The 25128-nt window shown below is 38.7% G+C and overlaps 1 protein-coding gene and 1 non-coding gene across 2 annotated transcripts; one reads left to right on the top strand and one right to left on the bottom strand.

Annotated features, from left to right (window-relative positions):
- Positions 1–3452: 3452 nt before the first annotated feature.
- Positions 3453–4174, top strand: LOC101310740. The gene is made up of 2 exons (XR_183726.1): positions 3453–3613; positions 3719–4174. It is a non-coding gene; the product is annotated as an uncharacterized LOC101310740 (transcript).
- A 3106-nt stretch (positions 4175–7280) lies between these two features.
- On the bottom strand, positions 7281–12235 carry LOC101310452 (ubiquitin carboxyl-terminal hydrolase 27-like). The gene is made up of 10 exons (XM_004288037.1): positions 11879–12235; positions 11600–11726; positions 11376–11476; positions 11058–11288; positions 10621–10689; positions 10340–10468; positions 9395–9532; positions 8371–8433; positions 7924–8133; positions 7281–7711 (listed from the first exon to the last, which is right to left on the bottom strand). The coding sequence occupies exons 1-10, from the start codon at positions 12146–12148 to the stop codon at positions 7442–7444; spliced, it is 1608 nt and encodes a 535-aa protein (XP_004288085.1). The 5' UTR covers positions 12149–12235; the 3' UTR covers positions 7281–7441.
- Between the last annotated feature and the right edge of the window lie 12893 nt (positions 12236–25128).

Raw genomic sequence — 25128 nt, 5'->3', positions numbered from 1 at the left:
ATTAGGAAGAGAACAACGAGACCACCAAACTCAGATGGTGTTAAGTTGCGCTTTCCTAAGTTTCTTCGAACCTATAACTCGCCCTAGCGAAACCAGCTAAACCCTAAAATATTTCTTCAATTCTCAACCAATATATCCCTTCAATTCTCAACCTTAGAAAACCCTTTTATCAACATAGATGGTTGTGAACGAACTTGATCTTTGGATTATGAGAATTACAAATGGGGAGCAGAAAGATGAGATCCCGGCCGGATTATGGTGGGTTTCGTCTCCTTTATTCTACGATGAATTCTGAATCATGACGAAATCACAGTTTTTGTTTCCTTTGCAAGAGGCTCTTGGAAAGGCGAACTGTTAGGAGTGGTGGTTCTTGGAAAGGCTGGAATTGCTAGGAAGAGATATATTTTTGATAAGCAGTCAAGAAGTAATCTTCTTGGTTTTAAGAAAACATATTGATTTTGAAGTAGTGGGCGCAATGTGTCTTTTCATAATTTCTAGGTAAATTTATAGTTATATAGAGAAAATCATACAAACGATATCTCAACTTCGCCTAACTATTATGTTAAAGATTTTAACTTTAAAAAATATCAAAAGGGTATCTCAATTTTAGCCCGACCCAACTTTAGTATCTGAAACAACTAACGGCATTAAATCCATTAACTTTACAGGGTTAAAATGGTCTCATCACTTCAACTTGCCAAATCCAACAATATAATAATAATAATAATAATAATAATAATAATAATAATAATAATAATGATTACAATTCAAATCGCATGTGTGCCCCGGCGCCCTCTCTATTCCATCGTCTTTCTCACAGCCACATCGACATGAGCATCGGCAACAAGTTTTTAATCATCTTAAGGCTTCTACAACCCCAAACCTTATATCTTAAACGAGATGAGTGAGATGAGGATCTGTATTTTAACTTTTAGTTATTTCGCTCTCTAAATATAAAGAGCGATCGAGATGAGTCTCTTTATAATCTAATACATTTCTTTTAAAAAAAATTATGTGATATATAAATACATTTAAACTATTTAATCTTCATTTGAAGAATAATATTAATTTAACATTTTAAGAGTTTGCTTGAGCTGGTAAAATTAATTAAAAAAAACTGAACAAGCTCACTAAAATGGTTGAGGAGCCAATTTAGAGAATCTGCTACGGAACCAAAACTTTTAAAGTTAGACATCCATAACAAAGAACTAAACATGCATGAACATTTTATACCCTTACCGATACTGGGGTTTTGGGAATTTGAAAGCAAGCACTAGAGAAAATGGAACTTAAATTAATGGAAGCATAAGAGAGCAATAGATCAAACGCAAGCCATGACACAAATTAGACTAAAATACTTGCTCTCCGTTACTGATATCATAGGGCCGGTTTGCTAGTTTGGGGTAGTATGATCGATCAACATTAACATTATTTTCAGCAGCACGTCGATTTTTCGATCACTATATATACGATATGATATGATGCTACATGTAGAGCTCTGATTGACAAAACAGGTCATGTTTGGTGTGTGTTCATATATATTGCGGACAAGCAAAAGCAATCAAGGGACACAAAATAGACAAAACATGAACCATCTGCTTCCCACGTGATTTTCTTACATAACAATGTTCATTCTTACAGCTAATCCGAAAACGATCTATGTTGGACCTTCTCCCTTCATAATTTAATGCATGGTTTCTTCCATGATTAATCCATCACTTAGTGACCTACTTACATATGCACCTGTAATTTGCTAGATAGTTCATTATGAACGAATCGAACTAGGGTTTTAATTCCATTTTCTTAGTAGCTATACTAATACGGGTGAATTAATCTTTGTAATTTCTCGAGTTAAGTCCCATTTGATATTTTTCCTTTTAGTGTTTGATCGCATGCATCTTAGTTTAATTATTATCTAATAGGTTTTTAGGATTCGTACAGTAAACTGGTGTTAGTTGCTGATAATTTTTGATGATCGATAATTAGTTCCTTGCCTAGAATATTCAGGAATTCAATCCTATAGGAAATGGATCGACTAAGATTTATCTAGGATGTAATGTGCTGCCTACATAAGTTTGATTTTGTTTGTTAACCACCGGGTATACGCGGATAGTTTGGAAGCATTTCATCACCTAGATCCTTCGATCACTGGATGCATGAATATCTTCCACTACTTGATGATATATTTATGTTTGGAAGTTAGTTATTGATTTGTGGGGAATTATGGTCTCCTCTGAAGGAGGTCAAAAATGGTTTACAGGTACATGAGTTTGTCCGCATTACTTGACTAAAACTTGTGTCTAAGGGAGAGGGCTATGCGAAATCTGTCTTCACCCAGCAGAAATTGTCAATTATAAAGCTAGAATGATAATAATGTCTAAGGCATGGCTAATATATACGAAGATGCAGCAGCAACAACAATATGAAGATGCAGGCTCATCATCATGCAGCAGGAACAACAATATTCTCGATCGTTAAACATAATTGTCTCGTTATTAGACTAAATGTTAGTTCCCTTAGGCGTTACAATTTTTGGTATGTTAATTCAATTACAAGTCTACTGGTCTTTTTGCTTGAATCCAAACTGAGCTTCAATCAACTGCATCTATTACTTGTGTTTTAGTCTGAATATATGCATTCAAACCTTGAGTTATCAGTTTCTCATGAGTTTAGTCCTGCATGGAGTGCTTATTCTTTTATTAACAATTCAATACATACGTACGGGAGGAGAGTCTAATTAGGGTTTTCCCAGATGCAAAGAACCATGCATTTTTATGGAATATAATCAAATCCCTTTCAAAAATAAATCGAATCGATTGAAATCAGATAAGCCAAAGTTTTTCTTACATCGAATCCAAACAAGAAACTCCTTCTGCCAACTCTTTGTGGCTAAAAACAATACCAGCTCCTTATTGTGCCTCGCAAACCCTACAACCCACATTGCTATGCTCCATCTTGAGATGCAAAGGTAAGACGGGGTCATAAACTCTTCTCTAGTCATTAGGCTGTAAACGAAGTGGCCACGCAAATGTGTGTCAAGCAAAAACTTGTGGGTACACCATGCACGCACTTGACGTTGTCCCGTGGTAAAATTAATCCGATGTACAAAATAATCCGTCTAGCTAGATAAAAAAAAGAAGCATTCATATGGTCTAGGGCATAAGGGAATGCATCTTCCTTCTTTGACACTGTGCCGACCTCTTTGATTTACTAGAGTAGTTACCAATGGGTATTCACACTTATAGCCCAAGGATCGGAGCGTCTTGTGTCCAAGCTAATTAAGCTATCATTTCAAGAGCAGACAGTAGGAGACATTGATGGTGACTCAACACGACCTTATTGCTGCTCACAACAGAATTGCAATTATATTAAGTCGTAGTCCATTGCCAGCAAAATACTGTTCATCCCTCTCTACAAGTCTATATAAGGAAGAACCTACTCCATATCCATTCACAACTAAGTGCTCTGATAAGCTATATATCCAGGAACTAAAAAGATCAGCACATACTTGAATATATCAGATACCTACAAATGGCAGCTGTGATACGATACAAGCACCTTGTTCTTGTGGCTTTAATCTTGCTTTGCTTCATCACTATCACAACTACTGAAGGTAAATTCCTGGTTTATAATCTGTCAGTTGATGAGCTCTCTCTGATAGTGCAGAAATAAACCTAGCTAACCCTAATTGTGTACATCTTGGCTTTTTAATTTGCAGCAGCACGAAGTTTGGGAGTGGCGCGGAGTAACTATAGATCTGATGAGAAGAGCTGTGATGAAACCTTGAAACATGGGATCAAAGAAGATGATGGAGTAGTACCAGATGAGAGTACTGATTTACTGGCTATGGATTACAGTCCAGCAAGTAAAAAGCCTCCAATCCATAACTAGGTATAGACCAACCTACTAGCTGGTTTTTTAAGTACTATAAATGTTTAAGAGTACTGAAAGGTTATTTTAGTTTAGTCGCGATCTATGCTCCTTCCTATTTTGTTAGGAATGGAAAGTCATGAAACTATACATGCTTAGAGATAATATACAGAGCCATAGATAAACAGTTGTGAGCTACTGTGCTCTATCTATATATGCTAGATCGAGGCTAGGGTCTTTTGTATATAAAAAGGATTGTGCTTCCATATGGAAATTCATGAACGAAGTTATTACCAGATAGCGCAATAATCTATGTGTATTCTTTATATATATCCAGACTAGTTAACTTCCTAAGACATGCATGTCTTTTGCCTCAGAGCAACATATATGATTCATTTAGACACATATATATCGAGCATATAATCTTATATGTCCGCTTGATTAGTTGGTTGTAAGATGAAAACCTAGCCTGTTGGAAATTTCGATAATCTACGTAGCTAGCTTGTAATTTTATGAGATTACTGGTAGGCCTTGACTGAGAAACGCCGCTGGAAATACCCTAATCTGGTGCTTGAATACGGACGCTAATCAAGGTTGTACATATTCCTGTTTCTTAGAGATGCAATCGATATGAACATCTTTCAAAGACTATAGCTCATATATGTAGCATACATTTCATAACTTCAAACTAATTAAAGTCGAACTGTTGAATGAATCACTGCTTGATCCTTTCATGAGCCACTTGGATCATTACTCTTGAACGTAGCTATCGATGATACCCTTGCTAAGTGATACTTGATGCTGCTAGTAAGGGGAGAATGTTTTTCGATATGAACCGATGAATATACCAGAATAATATCCACAATATTTACATTCATTTTGAACATATATTTCTAAATATATAGCTGATTACAAGGAGAGATCAGAATTCCATGTTAGAGATATGCATATATACGAGCTTCAACTCTCAATTAAGTTCTCAATAGGTCGATGGGAGATCTGGGGAGTTTAAAGCTAACATGGTTGGAGAGTTCAAGTATGATGTGCAACAGTGCAAGTCACTTTGACAATTCTACAAAGCTTAGATATGGAGAGAGCTAATTAAAATGTATGAATGAATTCTACCTAGTCGGCCCTAGCCAATTTTCGGAATCAGCTAGAAAATTTAAGGAAAAAAGACCATTTGCACAAAATAGAAAAAGTCAAACCCCATTTCAATAATAATCTTTTTTATTAACCCATTTGAATACAAGGTACTTATTTTAAGCTCAAATACACAAATCATTATTAAAATATAATAAAATTATATTTTTAAAGACTTTTTTACCTTAATTAGCTTTTACTTAAAGAGAAAAAGTGAAAAAGATGAAGGGAAGACTTTGCCGGAAGCACACCGGGCTCTGGCGCTAGTCATCGGCGGCCGCATTCCGGTCGCCGGACTCCAAACTCCGGCCGCCAGAATCCGGTCACCAGTGACCGGAATTTTTCGGAAATCTCACTGGATTTTTTTAAATGTCATCGGAATTTACGTGATCTTAACCCAAGTACGAAAAATAAAGTTTACTAGGGGTAGTAAACTCAAAATAAAGTTTCTCCGTGACCATTATACACCTTAAAAAAGTGAAAAATCAACTTAGATGCAGAAAAATAAAGTTTACTACCCCTAGTAAACTTCTGCCGGGGGTAGTAAACTTGCAATACAGTTTTCCTATGACCATTATATACCTTAAAGGAGAGAAAAAATAAATATATATGCAAAAAAATAAAATTTACCACCCCTAGTAAACATCTTACTAGGGGTAGTAATCTTGCAAAATAATATCTCCAAGGCTATAAGTACACATTAAAATGGAGAAAAATCAACTTAGATGCGAAAAAAATAAATTTACTACCCCTAGTAAACTTTTACTGGGGGTAGTAAACTTGCAAAAAAATATTTTCAATGCCATAATACACACTAAAACAGAGGAAGAACAACCTAGATGCGAAAAAATAAAGTTTATTACCCCAGTAAACTTATACTAGGGGTAGTAAGCTTGCAAAACAATATCTCCAAGGCCATAAGTACACATTAAAACGGAGAAAAATCAACTTAGATGCAAAAAATAAAATTTATTACCCCTAGTAAACTTTTACTGGGGGTAGTAAACGTCGCTTCACTTAAAACCTTCACAGATCCAGCATCTCTACAACAATCCGCCGCCGAGGAGATTGACAGTCACTTCACTCCAAACCTTCACAAATTCGGCCACACCTTCTCCAATCTCTGCAGCAATACGCCGCCGAAGGCAACATCTCCATCCTCACCAAGTCTACCGTTGATCGTTGTCTCCCTGCCTCCGTCATCCGCCGCCGCTCTTTTTCTCGTCAGTGTCGGCCTTGTCTTCGTGATCGGATTCGGATCCCATGCCAACCGACAGCGACGAGGCTGCTAGACCTTACAGAGGATGTGGTGGAGCGACTCATCAAAGGCTGCTCGATCTCGACCGTCGTCGTCGGCGATGCCTGATGAGAGAGAGAGAGAGAGAGAGAGAGAGAGAGAGAGAGAGAGAGAGAGAGAGAGAGAGAGAGAGAGAGAGAGAGAGAGAGAGAGAGAGAGAGAGAGAGAGAGAGAGAGAGAGAGAGAGAGAGTTTTTGATCGGGATAAAGAGAGGAAAAAATGAGAAACAGAGAAAGAGAGTTAAATGAGATTAAGGGTAATGACGTCTTTTTATTAGAATTCATTGGAATGAGGTTGGTAATAAGATTTTCATTGAAATTGGCTAAAATAAAGTTAAATTAGTAGTAAATGGTCATTTACTAAAAATTTAACTGCCTTCGGATTTTTGAATCAGTTTGTAGATGAATTCCAACATTCCATATTGATTGAGTACCTTCTTAGAGATGTTGCCGATTGCGAATACAGTAGTTAATTATGACCTACAAAATCCTTCGCAAGGTTCGGAACTATGTGTAAAGTTGTGTTCCCAAACTAGATAAGTTTTGGTTTTTACAAAGGAACCGATCTAGTTTAATGTGACAAAATTTGGTTAAAAACAGCTTTGCCGACTGGTTGTTTGTCGGCTACGTAAAAGTTTGTACAATACAATGCAATTATGCAATTGTCGTTAAATAGGTTTGCCGACGACGGGCTTAGGTTTAGATCACCCTTTGTACAAATCAAGCTTTTGTCTGAGAGCAAGTGTAACAAATACCAGCAGATGATATTAGAACGAGGCTTCAACAAACTCACAAATAGCATACGATTCAGTTGAAGCATCTTTTCCATAAATTCTGTGTTTTTTTTCTTTCCTTGGTTGCCAGAATTCAACTGCTGAGGTATAGTTAGCATATGCAGGGTAGTACATTTCAAACAAGTACTCCCCTTGTCACAATTTCAAAATTGAGGTTTCTGTACTCAAAGAACTAGCCTCATTGGACATCTGCAGCCCACTCGAGTTGCAGACGTATCAGCAGTGCCCCTGCTATCTTAACATGATTTTCCTAAACTCACATGCAAAGCATCAGCTTTGAGCTTTCTAGAGTAAAATGCAGTTTCCGTTACTCGGAATAACATGATCTTTTAGGCACTCTAGCCTTGATACCTTTCATAGAAAAGCAAGCTAGCTTCTGCACCAAGGACATGTTCCTTTGACACACTGCACACCTCTGCATCTGAAATAGAAAACCAGCGGGCAGTAGAAGCGTCAAATTGATCACCAGGTTGTTCCCCACATAAATCAACCCAGACACTTCTATAAACAGTGTAATGCCCACTTCCGGCTCTTCCAAAGTGCTCCACAACAGCAACAAGACGGTACAAACACATATCCAAAGGAACTGAGTCACAACTCGTATTCAACTGCACCGGGTAAAGAAAACGTCAGCACCCAACGTAGGAGATTGATATTCATCACACAACAAGATATATTGGAAAAGTAAAAACAAATTGCTGTTTCTAACTGGTCTGTGCCTGGTTGCGGTGTTTGAAAAGCTTCCAATAGAGGGGAAGTTGAATAATCATGATGACTCTTGTGCATTTGCAGTGAACTGAGATAAATCCGAAGCTAATACCTCTTGGTAGGTGCATCCTCTTGCTAGTCCCTGGACAATATTTAACCTTCTTGGATCATACTCTAAGTTGAAATGATTGGGCTGAGGACTAGGGTTTTCACTTTGTAGTTGGACTCGTCCAGTTTTCCAGTTTTTCTCCCCACTCTTTATTCCCACCCTACTTGTCATGAAACTTGAAAGGTCCAAAACCAATGGAAAAGAAATATGGCCCTACAATCATAAATCAGTACGATAAGGAACATATGTTTATTATTAAATAAAATAAGCAAGACAATTGTAAAACAGAGGAAGAAAAAGGCAGAATGGCATACATATGTTTTCAATTGGAAAAATAAATTGGTAACATATGTCGCCTTGTTTGAAAGTCCATTTGAAACACTTGGTTCCTTAACATACCACAAGAAAATCAAGTACCAGACCTAATCAAAAGCAAGAAATGTTACATACCCGAAGTTTTACGAATTCTCCAAATACATTGACTGAAACGCGTTTTAGGTGAATGCACAAAATCTGCAAGTACACAATCAGAACAATTGATGTTCTTAGATATTGTAGTGCATAACCCAAGCCTTATGAGGAAAATGAAACTGTTAGTATACCTTACATTACCGATAGTTAGAAAAGTAGAGCTAATTTGCGAGTTACAGAAGGTTACCCTCTCATTCACAGGCTAACCAACCAGGAAACCACATACCGGTTCAATTTCCAATCCAGGCTTAGTTTTACCAATACAATCAAATCAACCTACGGTATTGTATCTTTTGTATAATTTTTGAAGTGTGGGTGACATGACAACACATTCAAATGAGCTATTAAAATACAACACAGGATATAGGATAACTTGACAACTGTAAATGAAATTTTCAGCTTTCCCCTTCTATAGGGTCACCAAGTAAATTGAGAAGTCCTTAATTATTTTGGTTCAGCTTTATGGGTAGCTTCCCTCAAAGCAACCAAAATTTTATAAAACTCCATAACAAAATCTCACTGACCATAATCAGTTAGTTAGATTGGTACTTATTGTGTGTTATTGCTGTATGGCAATATCTACACCTCTTGCTCCAAGAGAATATTCCTCCTATATATTTAGAGTAATTGGTCATAATTAATCTAGCTCCATTAGAAATTTAGAGACCTATAACATACCACATTTTATTCTTCGTTCTAAGATTATGCCAAAGCAGCTGAGGTATCTGCGTTGTTATATACTCTCATATACTCAGTTTTCAGTGCATAAGGCCGCAACTCCACTTGCACTTAATAGATCAAATAAAACCATGTCTCCAAGATGTTTCCAATATCAAACCTATTCTCCATTTCTTTATTTGGCTATCTACGAAAGAATGTTGAAATTGAAAAACCACCCAATTCTGTGAGTCTTTACTTTTGAATATACACAACCGGTCAGTCTAGTTTACACCTGAAAAGCACCTGAATGTTATGAAAACAAGTCAAGCATCAGTATACGTACCTTTGGACAGCGAGCAATACTTATTTGCTTTAAAGTACGTGAAAATCTATTTGACCATGGTAGTGTTTCTAGATGAAAAAGTCTTTGACAGTCACAGGAATTTTCCTCGGTGCAACACTCGATCTTTTCAACTGCTGTCTGTAAAGCAAACAGCAGAACAAGTATATTATTTACAGCACTTAATAGCCGATATAAAGGTACAAGAACCTCAACAGGTCAACTCAGGCCAGCATAATGGAGAAATTCAGTCAAAGAGCAAAATTTGATAAACTAAAAGTCCTCTACAAAGTACAAGCATCAAGAGTAAACTATCAGAAGTCCAACACAGGGAGGACATTCCCAAGAGGACCAGCTGCATATGTTTTATTTGTTCGGTCTGGCATGCTTCTTTCTTCTTTTCCTTTTCTTTAGTTTTTCCGTTTTTTCAGTTCTTGTGGAAAAAAAAAATGCCTACTCTGTCTAAGGTATAGGGTCCATAAAAGTTTAGCACTGCTTGCTACGGTAGGTTTCAGGACTTCAGGGATAAACCTTGAAAATCTAAAGAAACAAGAGAAGACATTTAAAATTTATGAAAAAGAAAAACTACAAACAAAATGGAAGAAAATTGCAAAAATGCCTCCCTTTTCTGGAGATGTGGGTAATACCTATGGCGCTACGCAAATAGTGAAAGAGTATACGTTTTGTCTTATGATGTAAGAAGTAGCATGTGTCATACATATAGATACTCAGAAATACAAACGAGTCATTGTAGAACAAGTCTGTTATTAACTTATTATTGTCTTGTCCAAACTCTAGATATGTTCTCAGATAGTATTCTATAAATAGTCTGCAGCAACTGATAGGTTCAATATAATTTGTGATGTCATCAGTTTCAAAAGAATCCTATAAAGGTTCCCCTAATTTCCTTAGTTCAAAGTAATAACCACTATTGGAATAGGAAGTTACCTCATTTCCTCCCATAGATAATAAATATTTGACTGCAGCAATATGCCAACAATGGCTGCAGCGGTAATTCTGAACTTGCTCAGCAGCAGTGAATTGCTTCAGGCAATCCTCTAAGGTACATCCAGCCATCTAATATTTTACAGAAATAAGGGAACATAAGAAATAAAGTGAAGGAAAAGAGGTGGCATCACTTCCGTAAAAGAAAGTATTTATAAGAAAAAGTCAAGTAATAGACTCAAACATACACAATATCAAAGACTGGAAGTCTTCAGTACACATACAATTGTGGCACCACCATTAAGCACCGGTGAAAGAGGCAAGCTGTGAAAAGATTCAAAGTTCAATGATATCTGAAAAAAAAAATAAATAAAGGATAAAATCAGGCTAGGAGACCATTACTGTGGCAAGTGAAAGTAGTATACCCTGAACAATAAACTTGTACATAAAATTTCCTACCTAAAAGACCAGAGGACAACTTAAAAGAATGATACCACAAGATACAGAAATTCCAACACAATAACAAGAAAAAATATGCACATGGAATTGGCAGAAAGTTCAAAGGAGCTGATTCTCTAAACTCAACAGTAAGACGCCTACCAATTGCCGGAGTTGTACTGATTGTGCAACACCAATTTTACATACATGCAAACATAAGGGAAAGTTTAACTCATATAAGTGTTTCAAAACAAGAGGTTCCTTCAGAAATTCATATGATCACCTCCGATGAACAACTTCGACATGTTAGGATACTGCCAAGAATTCCATCAAATGGTCCAAAGAAGTGTTGCTTCCATCTTTCCTGCTCACTTTGGCTCTCCACTCTCTTTGGAGTAATAATCCTACCATTAGAGGCTAAGACTTCCACTATAGAACCTTGATTTGGACAATAAAAATCTGAGAATTCTTCTCTTAAAGACGACAGAAGGTGAAGAAATGCTTCTGCAGCATCCTACATGCACAAAATACTGTGTATTAGATATTCATTATGTCACATGATTTTTCAAGTTGTTTAGTCATTAAAACGGCAAAGTAGAACCTGCTCACTAGTTAGATCAAAGTTCTCAATGTAATGTGCCATCGCAAACATCACTTGCCGTGGACTCAATACAACTCTTCCTCCACCTACTGCACATAGTTCTACAAAAACACTACAAATTAATTCCTCTTGGACCATATTCCTAATAGAAAAAAGCTCAAAACCCTGAAATCTATTATCTTCAAAAACACTACGACATTTGATAGCCAAAGTTTTATGCTAACCTTCAAACAATGCAGCCAAAGATATTGTAAGCGGCACGCAATCTGAGGAATCCTCAACTGCTAAGACCTCAGACTCCTCTAAAATCTTTTCAAGAAAAGGTTGAAAGTATGAACAACTAGCCAGAGCCTGCGAAATATCCAAAGATTCAAACTTTCATAAACAACAATTACTTTACCAAACCCAAATACATAAACTCACTAAACCCTGCTCAGAATCTATAACACAATCACTGTACAATCAAAAACAAGAGAAACCAACAAGCTCAAAGTAGAATATACCTGCAAAATCACATTCAAGAAACAATTTTTCCCGAGGTTTTGCAAGCCAGGCACCAAAAGAAAGTTGGGTTCACCATGATGGTTCTTGGGTAGCCACTGTAAGTTGCTGAGCTTGCCCAATTTGGAGTCTTTGAGAGCCAGAACGAGGCCAGCAATACCCAGAAGACCAGTCACAGATAAGTGAAGACCAGAAGAACGAGAAAGTGTGGTAAACCCATGTTGGAATCGGCGAACCAATGAGTTTAGAGTGACATCTCCTTCGAACTTCATATTAGCAGCAACCTTGGAAGAGGTATAGGAAGAAGAACCTGATGACTGCTTTTTGGTTTGGTTGTGGGTTTTATTTTTTTGGTCTAGAGTCTCAGTCTATACGTACTCTTGGATTTATTTATAATAGATTGTACTTAGGTTTTGGTTAGAACGTTACGTTTTAAAGAAGAGAGGAGGCAACCTTTTGACTAAATAAGATGGCAACCGTCACATGTAATCGCATTAATTTTCGATGTGTATTTATGAAAATAAAGTATGTTTTTTATTTTCCTTTTCAATACTGAAAAGCGATGCAACAACCTCGAAAGAAAGCAATAAATCATAACAAGATGCGTAAACATGGAAGAGCTTCTAATGAGAACCTTATAATGAGGACCAAGTGAGGACTTTCAAATGAACAGTTGTATTACATGTATATAGGAATTTGAAAATATCAATTAAAAGTTAAAACATTCATCCAACCGTTCATTTGAAAGTCCTCACTTAGTCCTCATAATAAGGTCCTCATTAGAAGCTCTCCTGCGTAAACATATTTATAATAACAAAACTAAGGGTGGGCACTTCAGATCGGAAATGCGGTACCATACCATATATTACATTGGTTCAAACCGTAATGCAAACTGCACCGGTTGTACTGGATCGGATTAGGATTGGGAAAAATTCAACCCACATGAAAGCGGACTGAATTACGATTGGGAAAACTCCAATCCGATTTAAACCAACTCGCACCGGTTTAATTTATTTCATTATTTGTAATACATATATGTGATTTAAAGCCTAAATAGCTTGTTATTTCAATGTTTCTAAGTACCTTATTGTGTTTTAGTGTTTCTAATAGCTTGTTGTTTCAACCACATGCACATACAGTTTGTTGTGTTTTAGATTTCAATGGTATATGTTTTATTTTTGGGCCCAGTAATTTGGCCAAATAGAATATGGGTTAAATCCAAATCCAATCTGAAACCAATCCGGAAAGCGAGTCACCCAGATATGTGGTTTAGGCTTTTTGGAATTATGGTTTAAAGAACTGGCAAACCATTTAAAATGGACTAGATTAGGTTTGAGCCCTAACCCGCACCACACCAACCCGTGCCCACCCTTAAAAAAAACATTGAAGATCCCATTTTAGAGATTTTATGATCATTCCCCAAATCTTTCTAAAAAATTATAAACTTTGTTGCAAATATGAGAAATTTGGTTTTCTCTCTCATCACATTCCCCATTTTGGAGAAATTTTTAGGGAATCTGTTGGAGCAAAACAACCAAATCTTCCTCAAAATTAAGAAAACCAAGAATATGGGAAAGCTATTGGAGTTTCTCTAACGCATCTATATTAAGAGAAAAAGTATGTGACTTAATGCCGAACGACATCGAGCCGCTGCTTATGTCACGAAAGCAATATATTTGTACTAGTAACCGTAACTGTAACACTAACCAGGATCATGAACATAGCTAAGAAAGTACACCCTGTTAGAAGAGCGAGATGTGACCCCCTTAAGAACGAAGGAGACTAAAGGTGTCAAAAACTCATATTTTAGCAATTGAACTCTTAACAATAGAAACCATGTATGTGGTTGACCTATTTATTAAACGGGTCATTGAGGATTGACCCGTCGCTGACCCACTTTCTAATCGTGCGAGTACAACTCGTTTTTGTTCGTGCGAATTTTGAGTCGTGTTATTAACTCGTGTCGAAATTGACAGCTCTAAATATAAATATAGTCGTGTTATCACACTATTTGATTATTTAAAATCAAAATATCTATAAATGTAATGATTAAGATTGTTTAATAGATCATTGGTTCACTTACGTACAGATGGATACAAGAATGTTTGATATCTCTATATATATAAGCGAAGAGGGTTTTTCACTGAAGTGACCCTTCTGCCTTTCCTTTTTAAATCTTTTTACAACTCTGACATTCAGTTTTTCACTTTTTTTTTTTTTGAAACTTTCAGTTCTAACTTTTTTTGTGTGGTCTGATTCAGTTCTAACTTTCTAGCTATGCATCAAACTCAATGGTCAACAGTACTGTCAACACAATCTCTATATATGATACCCTGAAGATTTTTAGTATTCTTGCTGATAAACTTTGAGGATCCTAAACTTGAGGATGTGGAATGATAAATTTGACCTTTTTCCCCTCCTTCTTACCCATATCGATACGATGGTCTTCACACAATCAAACCCAAAAATCCAACATGCAAAGACACTGAATCAGAATATATCTTCTGCAATTCTATGGCCGTAAACGTGATTGCCTGAATCCGTTGGAGAAAGCAAGAAAAACATATGAGAGACCAAAGGAGAAAAGATAACATAGAGGAAAAAAAAAGTATTTCAGGAGTTCGAGATTGATTAAAAGGGCATTCTAACTGATGCTAACACGTTCAATAATCAATCTTCATGTTTGAGTTTGTTATGTTTGTAAAATGTGGTTTGGCCGTCAATGCAGTTTATGCGCCATATTGAGTTGCTTCATATATGTTAGAACTAATTTCAGTTTACCCCCATCAACTTAGATCGATTATCATATTAGTCCTTCTTCTTTCAATTTCATCAAAAACACCCCTTAACTCCCAATTTTCATCAGCCGCGCATGTCTAAACCTCCAATCTCCATCCAATTCCTCTGTCAAATGATGACTTGATATCAAGAAAAAAGAAAAAAGGAAAAATAGACAAATTGCATTCAATCCCACCAAAATCACTAAGGTTAGGGGGTTGTGATGGGAACGAAGATGTGTATCGATAGTGGGGGAAAAATGGTCCGAAAGGTAACTTTCAGAATTTGACTTTCTTCTTGATATCAAGTCATCACTTGACAAAGGAATTAGATGGAGATTGGAGATTTGGACATGCGCGGCTGATGAAAATTGGGAGTTGAGGGGTGTTTTTGATGAAAATGAAAGCAGAAGGACTAACATGATGATCGACCTAAAGTTAATGGGGTAAACTGAAATTAGTCCTATATTTTATCTATAATCATGTTTATTTTACCTATTGCCTTGAAGCTCTATATTAGTTTTGCAATTTAATTTAGTAAATTAGTTAATGGGTTTACATCTAAATATCACTTAAATTATAAAACATGGGATGGACAAAACCGCACTAGTAATACCCTAGATTTTCATATCAATTTTCCTTGTATTATTCCCATAATTAATGAAGGATTATTTATGGAAATTCTTTAGTCTGTGCAAAGTTGAAGTTTCGGGAGTAAATTTTAAGGTTCTTTGACTTTAAAGAGGCTAAAAGTTGACTTTATTTTCTGTAAGTTATTTGCAAAAACTTCCTTCTTGAAAGTTGTAGAGCTTGTCGATACGAGTTTGCAGACATGTGGCACGCCTGAAACAGATGTCGTATGAAGAATTTATGGTCAGAGGAAGTTTATTTCCGAGTTTGCAAAGTGTACAAGTAGAAAAATGTGTGTGGGTTAATTTTGGAAACCCTAAAAAGTCAGCCCTCTCTCTTCTCTCTCTTCCTCTCCCGATCTTACCCGCACACCAAACTTCCGCCGGAGCTAGCTCCGCCATCCGGCCACCGTGTGGACCGCCACCGGTCCCATTCGACTCCCACAAGTGCCCTCTTCAAGGCTGGGCAGCTGCTGCTCGGTGTAGCACATAGGAATCGGAGCCCTTTTACCGGAAAGGGAGCTGCTGCATTTTCGATCGGAACCGCAGTATACGGCGGCGACGAGGGGCAACCCTAGGTGAGTTTTGATCCTCTCCTCCTTCTGGTAGTGGCTAGGCATAGATTGAAGCAAGTTTTTGAGGTTTTGAGCCCGGATTTGTAGGTTTGGTTCTTGGTTTCGGGTTGCTATTTCGGGACAGTTTCTGGCCAAAATTGGTTGAAGCCTCAGGTATTAAAGTTGTTCACCTTGCTTCAAGCTTGAACTTTGCTGTTGTGAGTTTTCTCAAATTCGAAAGTTTATAGTGGTGCGTAGGGCCCACTTACCGCCGCTTGTGGTGGCGCGTGGCTGCGCGTCCAATAGTGTTTATGGTTTAGTTTGCTGTGTTTTAGCTAGCTCTTGTTATTATGCGCTTGTTGAGATATAGATTTTCTACGATGTGAGCAAGGTTTGCATGTTAGAACTTTAAGTGTGATATTAGGCTTGGTTGAGGTTTGAGTTAGGGTTTGAGGATTAGAGGCAACCTTATTGGGGTCGTTAAGTTTGACGACCTTGGAAAGTTGTCCTCCCTTAGGTTAAGGGTTAGTTAAAGGTGTTTTGTTTTCCTATAGTACTTTGTTACTAAGGTTAATATGTGTGTGATTTTAGGTGATTTGTGAAATTGTGAGTTGGCTTGCTCTTGTGTTTTGTGGAAACGCAGCAGGATATTGAGGTGAGTAAATCTCACCAAGTTTCACTTTTGAACCAAATTTTATTATGGTCATATGATGATGATAATGATTATGATGTTGAATTTAATATTTTCCTATTATTTGTTTTTAAAAAATATGAGCTTGATCGCCAACGGCTCATAGGTAAGATAAAACAAGTTTTCCTTATATGTTATCTTGAGGTTCATATGATCATAATTTTATTGATTATTAATAGATTATTCTTGTGAAATATTTATATTTGTTCATGTAATATATCTATGTGGAAGGATATAATATATGATGTGATCTTGTGTTGTTGATGATGATGTTATGATATTGTGATTGTTGGATAAATAGCTAAACCGGGTTCCAAGCCTTTAATCGGGTGATTAGTTGCGGTTAAGATGCTATTTATCATTTTTGTGTTTTGATATTAGACAGTCAAACCGGGTTCCAAGCTTTTGGCCGGATGACTGGTTGCGTTTAGGAATAGAGCTTTAGTCCGTCTGTCGGTGTAGGTCATGGGAGATACCTTATGGTATCTGGGACCCATGGGTACACAATTTGTTGTTGTAGGTCATGATGGGTATTTATTAATACCTGGGACTCATGGGTACATGTTATTTGAAAAAGTATTGGATTTATGGATATATTTATTGATATAAATTGTTTGTGATATAATTGGATGTTGGAGGTTTTGTGTTATTTTGAGAATTACTTATACCTTTTTAGCTTATCGGGTTTGTTGTTTACAACCCGGTGCACAAATTCTTGGTGTAGGGGTTAGACCTGCAGGTGAGGATCAGCAGGGTTGAGGCGGAGGCTTAGTGGCAAGGTTTTTTGTTCAATTTTGTTGTACTCTGTATTTTTTTATTTTTGGGGTAGACATTATTAAAACTCATGTGAGTTTTTTCATTTTCTTGATTTTCAAGTTTATGTAAACAATAAGGAAATGTAATATTTAACTCAGTGTTAAGTTGTGTGACATTTACATTTCCGCATTGAGTTTTAGTTTATTTGAAGTTTGTTTGAAACAGGTTTGGGATTTTAATATTTTAAGGTATATCATGCCCAAATTTTTGAAAAATTATCTTTCGAAAATTGGGGTGTGACAGTTTGGTATCAGAGCATAGGTTTACATATTTGGTGATAATCAATACTTCAAAGTGATGGCTCGATTGCAGCGGATCACCATCATAAGCTCTTCGGTATTGATATGTCATTGTGTATATGAAAGATTAGGTGTCGCCTCTAGGTCAATAGGATGTCAGAGTAGAGAGTACTCGGTTAATGGAATTTTGAAATCTTTGTGTTCCATCTTGAGTTAGTGCCTTGGTTAATAAATGTTGCATTAGACTTATACTTTGGTTTAAGTTTTATGCATGAGTTAACCAAGGTTTACTTGCTTCTTAGGTGATGGATCCTCCGCGAGGAAGAGATAGAGGCCGAGGTAGAGCCAGAGGGGCAGGTGGGGCCAGAGGCAGAGGTAGGGCACCACTTGTGGATGATTTCTTTGAGGAGGAGGTGGTGTTGGAGGTGCCGGTGCCAGTTGCAGTAGATGATGGTCTACGATTGGCCAGGCTGGCTCAGGGTATCATCAGGTTAGGAGTGTCTTCCTTTCTTAGAGGTACAGACTACCTCGTAGCTGATCATTGGATAAAGAGCATTGAGACATACTTCACCATGATCACGTGTACGGAGATTGAGAAGATGCGTATTGCTACGTTTCTTCTCAAGGATGAGGCACGGGTATGGTGGAGCAGGGTAGAGAGATCTCGAGATGTGACCACCTTGACTTGGGAGGGGTTTGTTCAGCTCTTTCGGGAGAAGTATTTTCCTGATACAGTGAGGGAGCAGTTGGAGCTTGAGTTCATAGCTCTGGTGCAGGGCTTGATGAATGTCAAGGATTATGAGGCCCGATTTTCTCAACTGTATCGTTTTGCTAGAGATATGGATGCAGTAGATTTGGCACGGAAGTTCATTCGGGGTTTGAGGCATGAGCTTCGGAAGTTGGTGACTTCCCACCGGTTTGCTATTCTAGCAGAAGCGGTTGAGAGTGCCCTTGCAGTTAAGCAGGAGGAGGCCATGCATGAGATAGAGAGGCAAAGAGATGTTCAGGGGAAGGGCAAGGCCCTGGCAGGGAGTAGCAGTTCAGAGGACCACAAAGGTGGTTATGGGAAGAGGCGGCGAACTCATCAGTTGGCTCCAGCTAGAGCAGCAGCTGCACCTATTAGGGCTCCACCTATTAGGCAGGTAGCACCCTTGAAGTGTTTCAACTGTGGTGAGCCGGGCCACTTCTCTTCGGCATGCATGAAATCCAGGAGGCAGGGATGCTTCACTTGTGGGCAGGCAAGCCACTTTGCCAGGGATTGCACCCGACCTCAGGCTGGAGGGTAGGGTGTTCAGCAGAGACCATTACTTCCGGCTCCAGCCAGAGTATATGCCATTGGTCAGCGTGGTGCAGGAGTGGAAGGTACCATTCTTGTTTATGATCTGCTTGCTACAGTTTTGTTTGATACGGGGGCAACCCATTCCTTTATATCTAGCTCAGTGGTGAGGGCATTAGGCTTGACTCCGACACCGCTTACTAGATCTTTGTGTGTTTCTTCGCCTCTCGGTGTTTCTATTAAGCTTGGCACCTTGTGTGAAGCATGTCCTATAGTGATTAGTGGTAGAGAGTTCCTTGCTTCTCTCATTGTGATTCTAGACCGCTCCTATGATGTGATTTTGGGAGTGGATTGGCTAAGGCCAAAACTATGTTTCGATTGACTGTTTTGATATGGTGGTGTCATTTCACATTCTTGGACAGCCGAGTTTTCGCTATCGTTGTCATAGGTCGGACACGACTATGTGGAAAGAAGTGTTGGCACATATTGACGCTACCGGTAGTACCGTGGGTATTGTGAATATTGCAGTAGTACTCTTTGAGTTTAGTGATGTGTTCCAGGAGATTCCGGGGTTAGTGGAGTTTGCTATAGATATGGTACCAAGTATTTCACCGGTATCAAAGACTCCTTATCAGATGGGGAGAACTGAACTTCAGGAGTTGAAGGTTCAGATTGAGGGTCTTCATGAGCAGGGATTCATTAGACCTAGCACCTCGCCTTGGGGTGCACCAGTGTTGTTTGTGAGGAAGAAGGATGATACACTTCGGTTGTGTGTAGACTATCGGGAGTTGAACAAGGTGACCATCAAGAATAGGTATCCCTTGCCTAGGGATTGATGATTTGTTTGATCAGCTTAGAGGTGTTACGGTGTTCTCTAAGATTGACCTGAGGTCCGATTATCACCAGTTGAGGGTGAAGGAGGAGGATATTCTGAAGACCGCTTTCAAGTCTAGATATGGGCATTATGAGTTTGTCGTTATGCCATTTGGTCTAACCAATGCCCCTGCTACTTTTATGGATTTGATGAACCGCATGTTCAGTCCTTATTTGGATGTGTTTGTGGTAGTATTTGTGGATGATATTTTGATTTACTCCAAGACTTTGGAGGATCATGATAGGCATCTACGGATCATACTATAGGTTCTTAAGAGGCAAAGTTGTATGATAAGTTTGGGAAGTGTGAGTTTTGGAAGGAAGAGGTCAAGTTCCTTGGTCATGTGGTATCAAAGGGGATTTCGGTGGATCCCTCTAAGGTGGAGGTTGTGTTGAATTGGAGTTGTCCCACTACTCCTATGGAGATCCGTAGTTTCCATGGGTTGGCAGGATACTACCGGAGATTTATTGAGGGCTTTTCTAGTATTGCCTCTTCTTTGACCAAGTTGATAAAGAAGAATGTCAAGTTTGTGTGGACCGATGAGTGTGAGAAGGCATTTGAGGAGTTGAAGACTAGGTTGACTACCACCCCAATGTTGGTCATTCCTATTAGTGGTGTTGGCTATGTTGTTTATAGCGATGCATCTCATCGAGGTTTGGGTTGTGTGTTGATGCAGCTTGGCGGTGTTGTGGCTTATGGCTATAGACAGTTGAAGGTTCATGAGAAGAATTACCCCACTCATGACCTAGAGCTATCCGCGGTAGTATTTGCCTTGAAGATTTGGAGGCATTACTTGTATGGAGAGAAGTTTGAACTTTTTTCTGATCATAAGAGTTTGAAGTATTTATTCTCTCAGAAAGATTTGAACATGAGGCAAAGGAGGTGGATGGAGCTCTTTAAGGACTATGACTTCACTTTGGAGGATCACCTTGGGAAAGCCAATGTAGTGGCGGATGCATTGAGCAGGAAGCCTAGGGGTATAGTCGCCTTTATCATGGTGTAGGAGTGGCTCATGTTGGAGATTGCATCTGAGTTTGGCATTCTGCCATCAGGCAGGGAGCAGGGGATCTTCCTTGGAAGCGCCTCTATGCAACCCATCTTGATTTCTAGGATCATTCAGGGCCAAGCTTGTGACGAGTTCTCACGTGCAAGGTTGGCGGAGTTAGTGGTGGACTTGTTGGATGATTGTCTGTCCGAGTGGTCGGTTGGATTAGATGGTGGATTGAGGTATAGATTGAGATTGTGTGTTCCCGATAGTAACGATCTCAAAAGAGAGATCCTTTGGGAGGCACATCAATCTCGTTATTATACGGTGCACCCAGGGGGCACCAAGATGTATAAAGATTTGTGAATGTAGTTTTGGTGGCGGAATGGGATGAAGAAAGATGTAGCAGAGTATGTGTCCAAGTGCCTCACTTGTCAGCAGGTGAAGGCGGAGCATCAGAGGCCTGGAGGTATGCTGCAGCCATTTCCTATTCCTACTTGGAAGTGGGAGCAGATTTCTATGGATTTTGTGACTAGACTGCCTAAGTCCAAGCTTGGACATGATGCTATATGGGTGCTTGTGGACCGTTTCACAAAGTCAGCACATTTCTTTCCCGTGTCGATGACGTACACGGTAGATGCTTTGTGCAAGTTGTATGTGAAGGAGAGAGTGAGACTTCATGGAGTGCCTACTTCGATTGTTTCAGATTGAGACCCTTGATTCACTTCAAAGTTTTGGGGTGGCTTTCAGAAAGCTATGGGTACTGCCTTAGACATGAGTAGAACATTCCACCCTCAGACTGATGGGCAGATTGAGCAGGTGAATCAGGTGTTAGAAGATATGCTGAGGGCTTGTGTCATGGACTTCAAGGGAAGTTGGGAGGATCACCTCCAACTGATTAAGTTTGCCTATAACAATAGTTATCACTCTAGTATCGGCATGGCACCATATGAGGCACTCTATGGAAGGCCGTGTAGATCTCCTATTTGTTGGGCGGAGGTGGGTGATAGTGAGCTTTTGGGTCCTGATATTGTTCAAGAGACGACTGAGAAGGTCTCTATTATCCGAGATAGGATCCGAACAGCGCAAAGCAGGCAAAAGAGTTATGCCGACTTGAAGAGGAGGCAAGTAGAGTTTGATGTTGGGGATCATGTGTTCTTGAAGGTCTCACCTACTAAAGGGGTAGTGAGATTTGGCAAGAATGGGAAGTTGGCTCCTAGGTATGTGGGGCCTTTTGAGATTTTGGAGAGGGTAGGAGATTTGGCTTATCGACTTGCCTTACCTCCTATCATGTATGGGGTACACAATGTGTTTCATGTGTCCTTGTTGAGGAAGTATATTCCGGATGCATCACATGTGATTGACTATAGTACTATCAAGGTGAATACAGCTGCAACCTTTGTTGTTGAACCGGTTCGAATCTTGGATAGGTCAACCAAGAGGCTTCGAAGGAAGGAAGTCAAGTTGGTTAAGGTGTGTTGGAGTCATCATGATGAGGGAGATGCATCTTGGGAGTTAGAGTCGGACATGAGGGCTAAGTAACCCAAGTTGTTTTTGGGTTAGTATCTTTGAATTTCAGGGCGAAATTCCTTAAAGGGGGGTAGATTGTAATACCCTTGTATTATTCCCATAACTAATGAATGATTATTTATGGAAATTCTTTAGTCTGTGCAAAGTTGAAGTTTCGGGAGTAAATTTTAAGGTTCTTTGACTTTTAAGAGGTCAAAAGTTGACTTTATTTTTTGTAAGTTATTTGCAAAAACTTCCATCTTGAAAGTTGTAGAGTTTGTCGATACGAGTTTGTAGACATGCGGTACGCCTGAAACGGATGTCGTATGAAGAATTTATAGTCAGAGGAAGTTTGTTTCCGAGTTTGGAAAATGTACAAGTAGAAAAATGTGTGTGGGTTAATTTTGGAAACCCTAAAAAGTCAGCCCTCTCTCTTCTCTCTCTTCCTCTCCCGAGCTCACCCACACACCAAACTTCCGTCGGACCTAGCTCTGCTGTCCGGCCACCATCTGGACCGCCACCGGTCCCATTCGACTCCCACAAGTGCCCTATTCAAGGCTGGGCAGCTGCTGCTCGGTGTAGCATGCCAGAATCGAAGCCCCTTTGCCGGAAAGGGAGCTGTTACATTTTCGATCGGAACCGCCGTATACGGCAGCGACGAGGGGCAACCCTAGGTGAGTTTTGATCCTCTCCTCCTCCTGGTAGTGGTTAGGCATAGATTGAAGCAAGTTTTTGAGCCCGAATTTGCAGGTTTGGTTCTTGGTTTCGGGTTGCTGTTTCGGGGCAGTTTCCGACCGTTTTCGGCCAAAATTGGTTGAAGCCTCAAGTATTAAAGTTGTTCACCTTGGTTCAAGTTTCAACTTTGCTGTTGTAAGTTTTCTCAAATTCGGAAGTTTGTAGTGGCGTGTGGGGCCCACTCACCGCCTTTTGTGGTGGCCCGTGGCAGCGTGTCCGGTAGTATTTGTGGCTTAGTTTGCTGTGTTTTAGCTAGCTCTTGTTATTATGCGCTTGTTGAGATGTAGATTTTCTAAGATGTGAGCAAGGTTTGCATGTTAGAACTTTAAATGTGATATTAGGCTTGGTTGAGGTTTGAGTATGGGTTTGAGGATTAGAGGCAGCCTTATTGGGGTCGTTAAGTTTGACGACCTTGGAAAGTTGTCCTCTCTTGGGCTAAGGGTTAGTTAACGACCTTGGAAAGTTGTCCTCTCTTGGGCTAAGGGTTAGTTAAAGGTGTTTTGTTTTCCTATAGTATTTTGTTACTAAGGTTAATATGTGTGTGATTTTTGGTGATTTGTGAAATTGTGAGTTGGCTTGCTCTTGTCTTTTGCGGAAACGCAGCTGGATATAGAGGTGAGTAAATCTCACCAAGGTTCACTTTTGAACCAAATTTTATTATGGTCATGTGATGATGATAATGATTATGATTTTTGAACCAAATTTTATTATGGTCATGTGATGATGATAATGATTATGATGTTGAATTTAATATTTTGCTATTATTTGTTTTTAAAAATATATGAGCTTGATCGCCAACGGCTCATAAGTAAGATAAAACAAGTTTTCCTTATATGTTATCTTGAGGTTCATGTGATCATAATTTTATTGATTATTGATAGATTATTCTTATGGAATATCTATGTTTGTTCATGTAATATATCTATGTGGAAGAATATAATATATGAAGTGATCTTGTGTTGTTGATGATAATGTTGTGATATTGTGATTGTTGGATAAATAGCCAAACCGGGTTCCAAGCCTTTAATCGGGTGATTGGTTGCGGTTAAGATGCTATTTATCATTTTTGTGTTTTGATATTAGACAGTCAAACCAGGTTCGAAGCCTTTGGCCGGGTGATTGGTTGCGATTAGGAATAGAGCTCTAGTCTGTCTGTCGGTGTAGGTCATGGGAGATACATTATGGTATCTGGGACCCATGGGTACACAATTTGTTGTTGTAGGTCATGATGAGTATTTATTAATACTTGGGACTCATGGGTACATGTTATTTGAAAAAGTATTGGATTTATGGATATATTTATTGATATAAATTGCTTGTGATATAATTGGATGTTGGAGGTTTTGTGTTATTTTGATAATTACTCATACGGGCTTTTTAGCTTACCGGGTTTGTTGTTTATAACCCGATGCACTAATTCTTGGTTTAGGGGTTAGACCTGCAGGTGAGGATCAACAGGGTTGAGACGGAGGCTTAATGGCAGGGTTTTCTGTTGAGTTTTGTTATACTCTGTATTTTTTTATATTTGGGGTAGACATTATTAAAACTCATGTGAGTGTTTTTATTTTCTTGATTTTCAAGTTTATGTAAACAAGGAAATGTAATATTTAACTTAGTGTTTAGTTGTATGACATTTACATTTCCGCATTGAGTTTTAGTTTCTTTGAAGTTTGTTTGAAACAGGTTTGGGATTTTAATATTTTAAGGTATATCATGCCCAAATTTTTGAAAAATTATCTTTCGAAAATTGGGGTGTGACAGCACTTCCGCACACGCGCGAGCGCTTTCCCGAAGGCTAGTAACCATGTATTGTGACTTCCTTCCTCTAACTTCTTGTTTGGCACACATGTATGTCAAATCAATAGCTGTTGTTTCTTTTACATATTCTAGTTGCTTACGTTTTAAATTTGAGAAAATATTTTGACAGCAATTCTGAGGGTGCATTTTCTCGCCGTGTATGCCCAAGTGATAGGACAAATCCCTCTCGAAAAAAAAAGTGATGGGACAAATCTTCTTGCCGGAACCATCAACCTTGTGGAAGCAATCAAGCACATTAATTGGCTGCTGAACTCCATATATGTCTCAATTCTTGCCTAAATGATCTTCGTCACATAGTCCCAATACATACCCAGAAGACCAAGTCTGCCTTGCTGCATATGCATATATC

This window comes from Fragaria vesca, linkage group LG1 (genome assembly GCF_000184155.1).
Source record: "Fragaria vesca subsp. vesca linkage group LG1, FraVesHawaii_1.0, whole genome shotgun sequence".
Taxonomy (NCBI): Eukaryota; Viridiplantae; Streptophyta; class Magnoliopsida; order Rosales; family Rosaceae; genus Fragaria; species Fragaria vesca.
Note: the sequence above shows the minus strand (reverse complement) of the source record. Positions and strands in the feature narration are given on the sequence as shown.

Excerpts from the sequence above, each read along its gene's own strand:
- LOC101310452 (XM_004288037.1), bottom strand. The coding sequence starts at position 12,148 with ATGAAGTTCGAAGGAGATGTCACTCTAAACTCATTGGTTCGCCGATTC. Across the intron at positions 11,289-11,375 it reads TTGATCTAACTAGTGAGCAG|GATGCTGCAGAAGCATTTCT; the intron begins GTTCTACTTTGC and ends TTGTGCATGTAG. Across the intron at positions 10,690-11,057 it reads GTCGAAGTTGTTCATCGGAG|ATATCATTGAACTTTGAATC; the intron begins GTGATCATATGA and ends TTTTTTTTTCAG.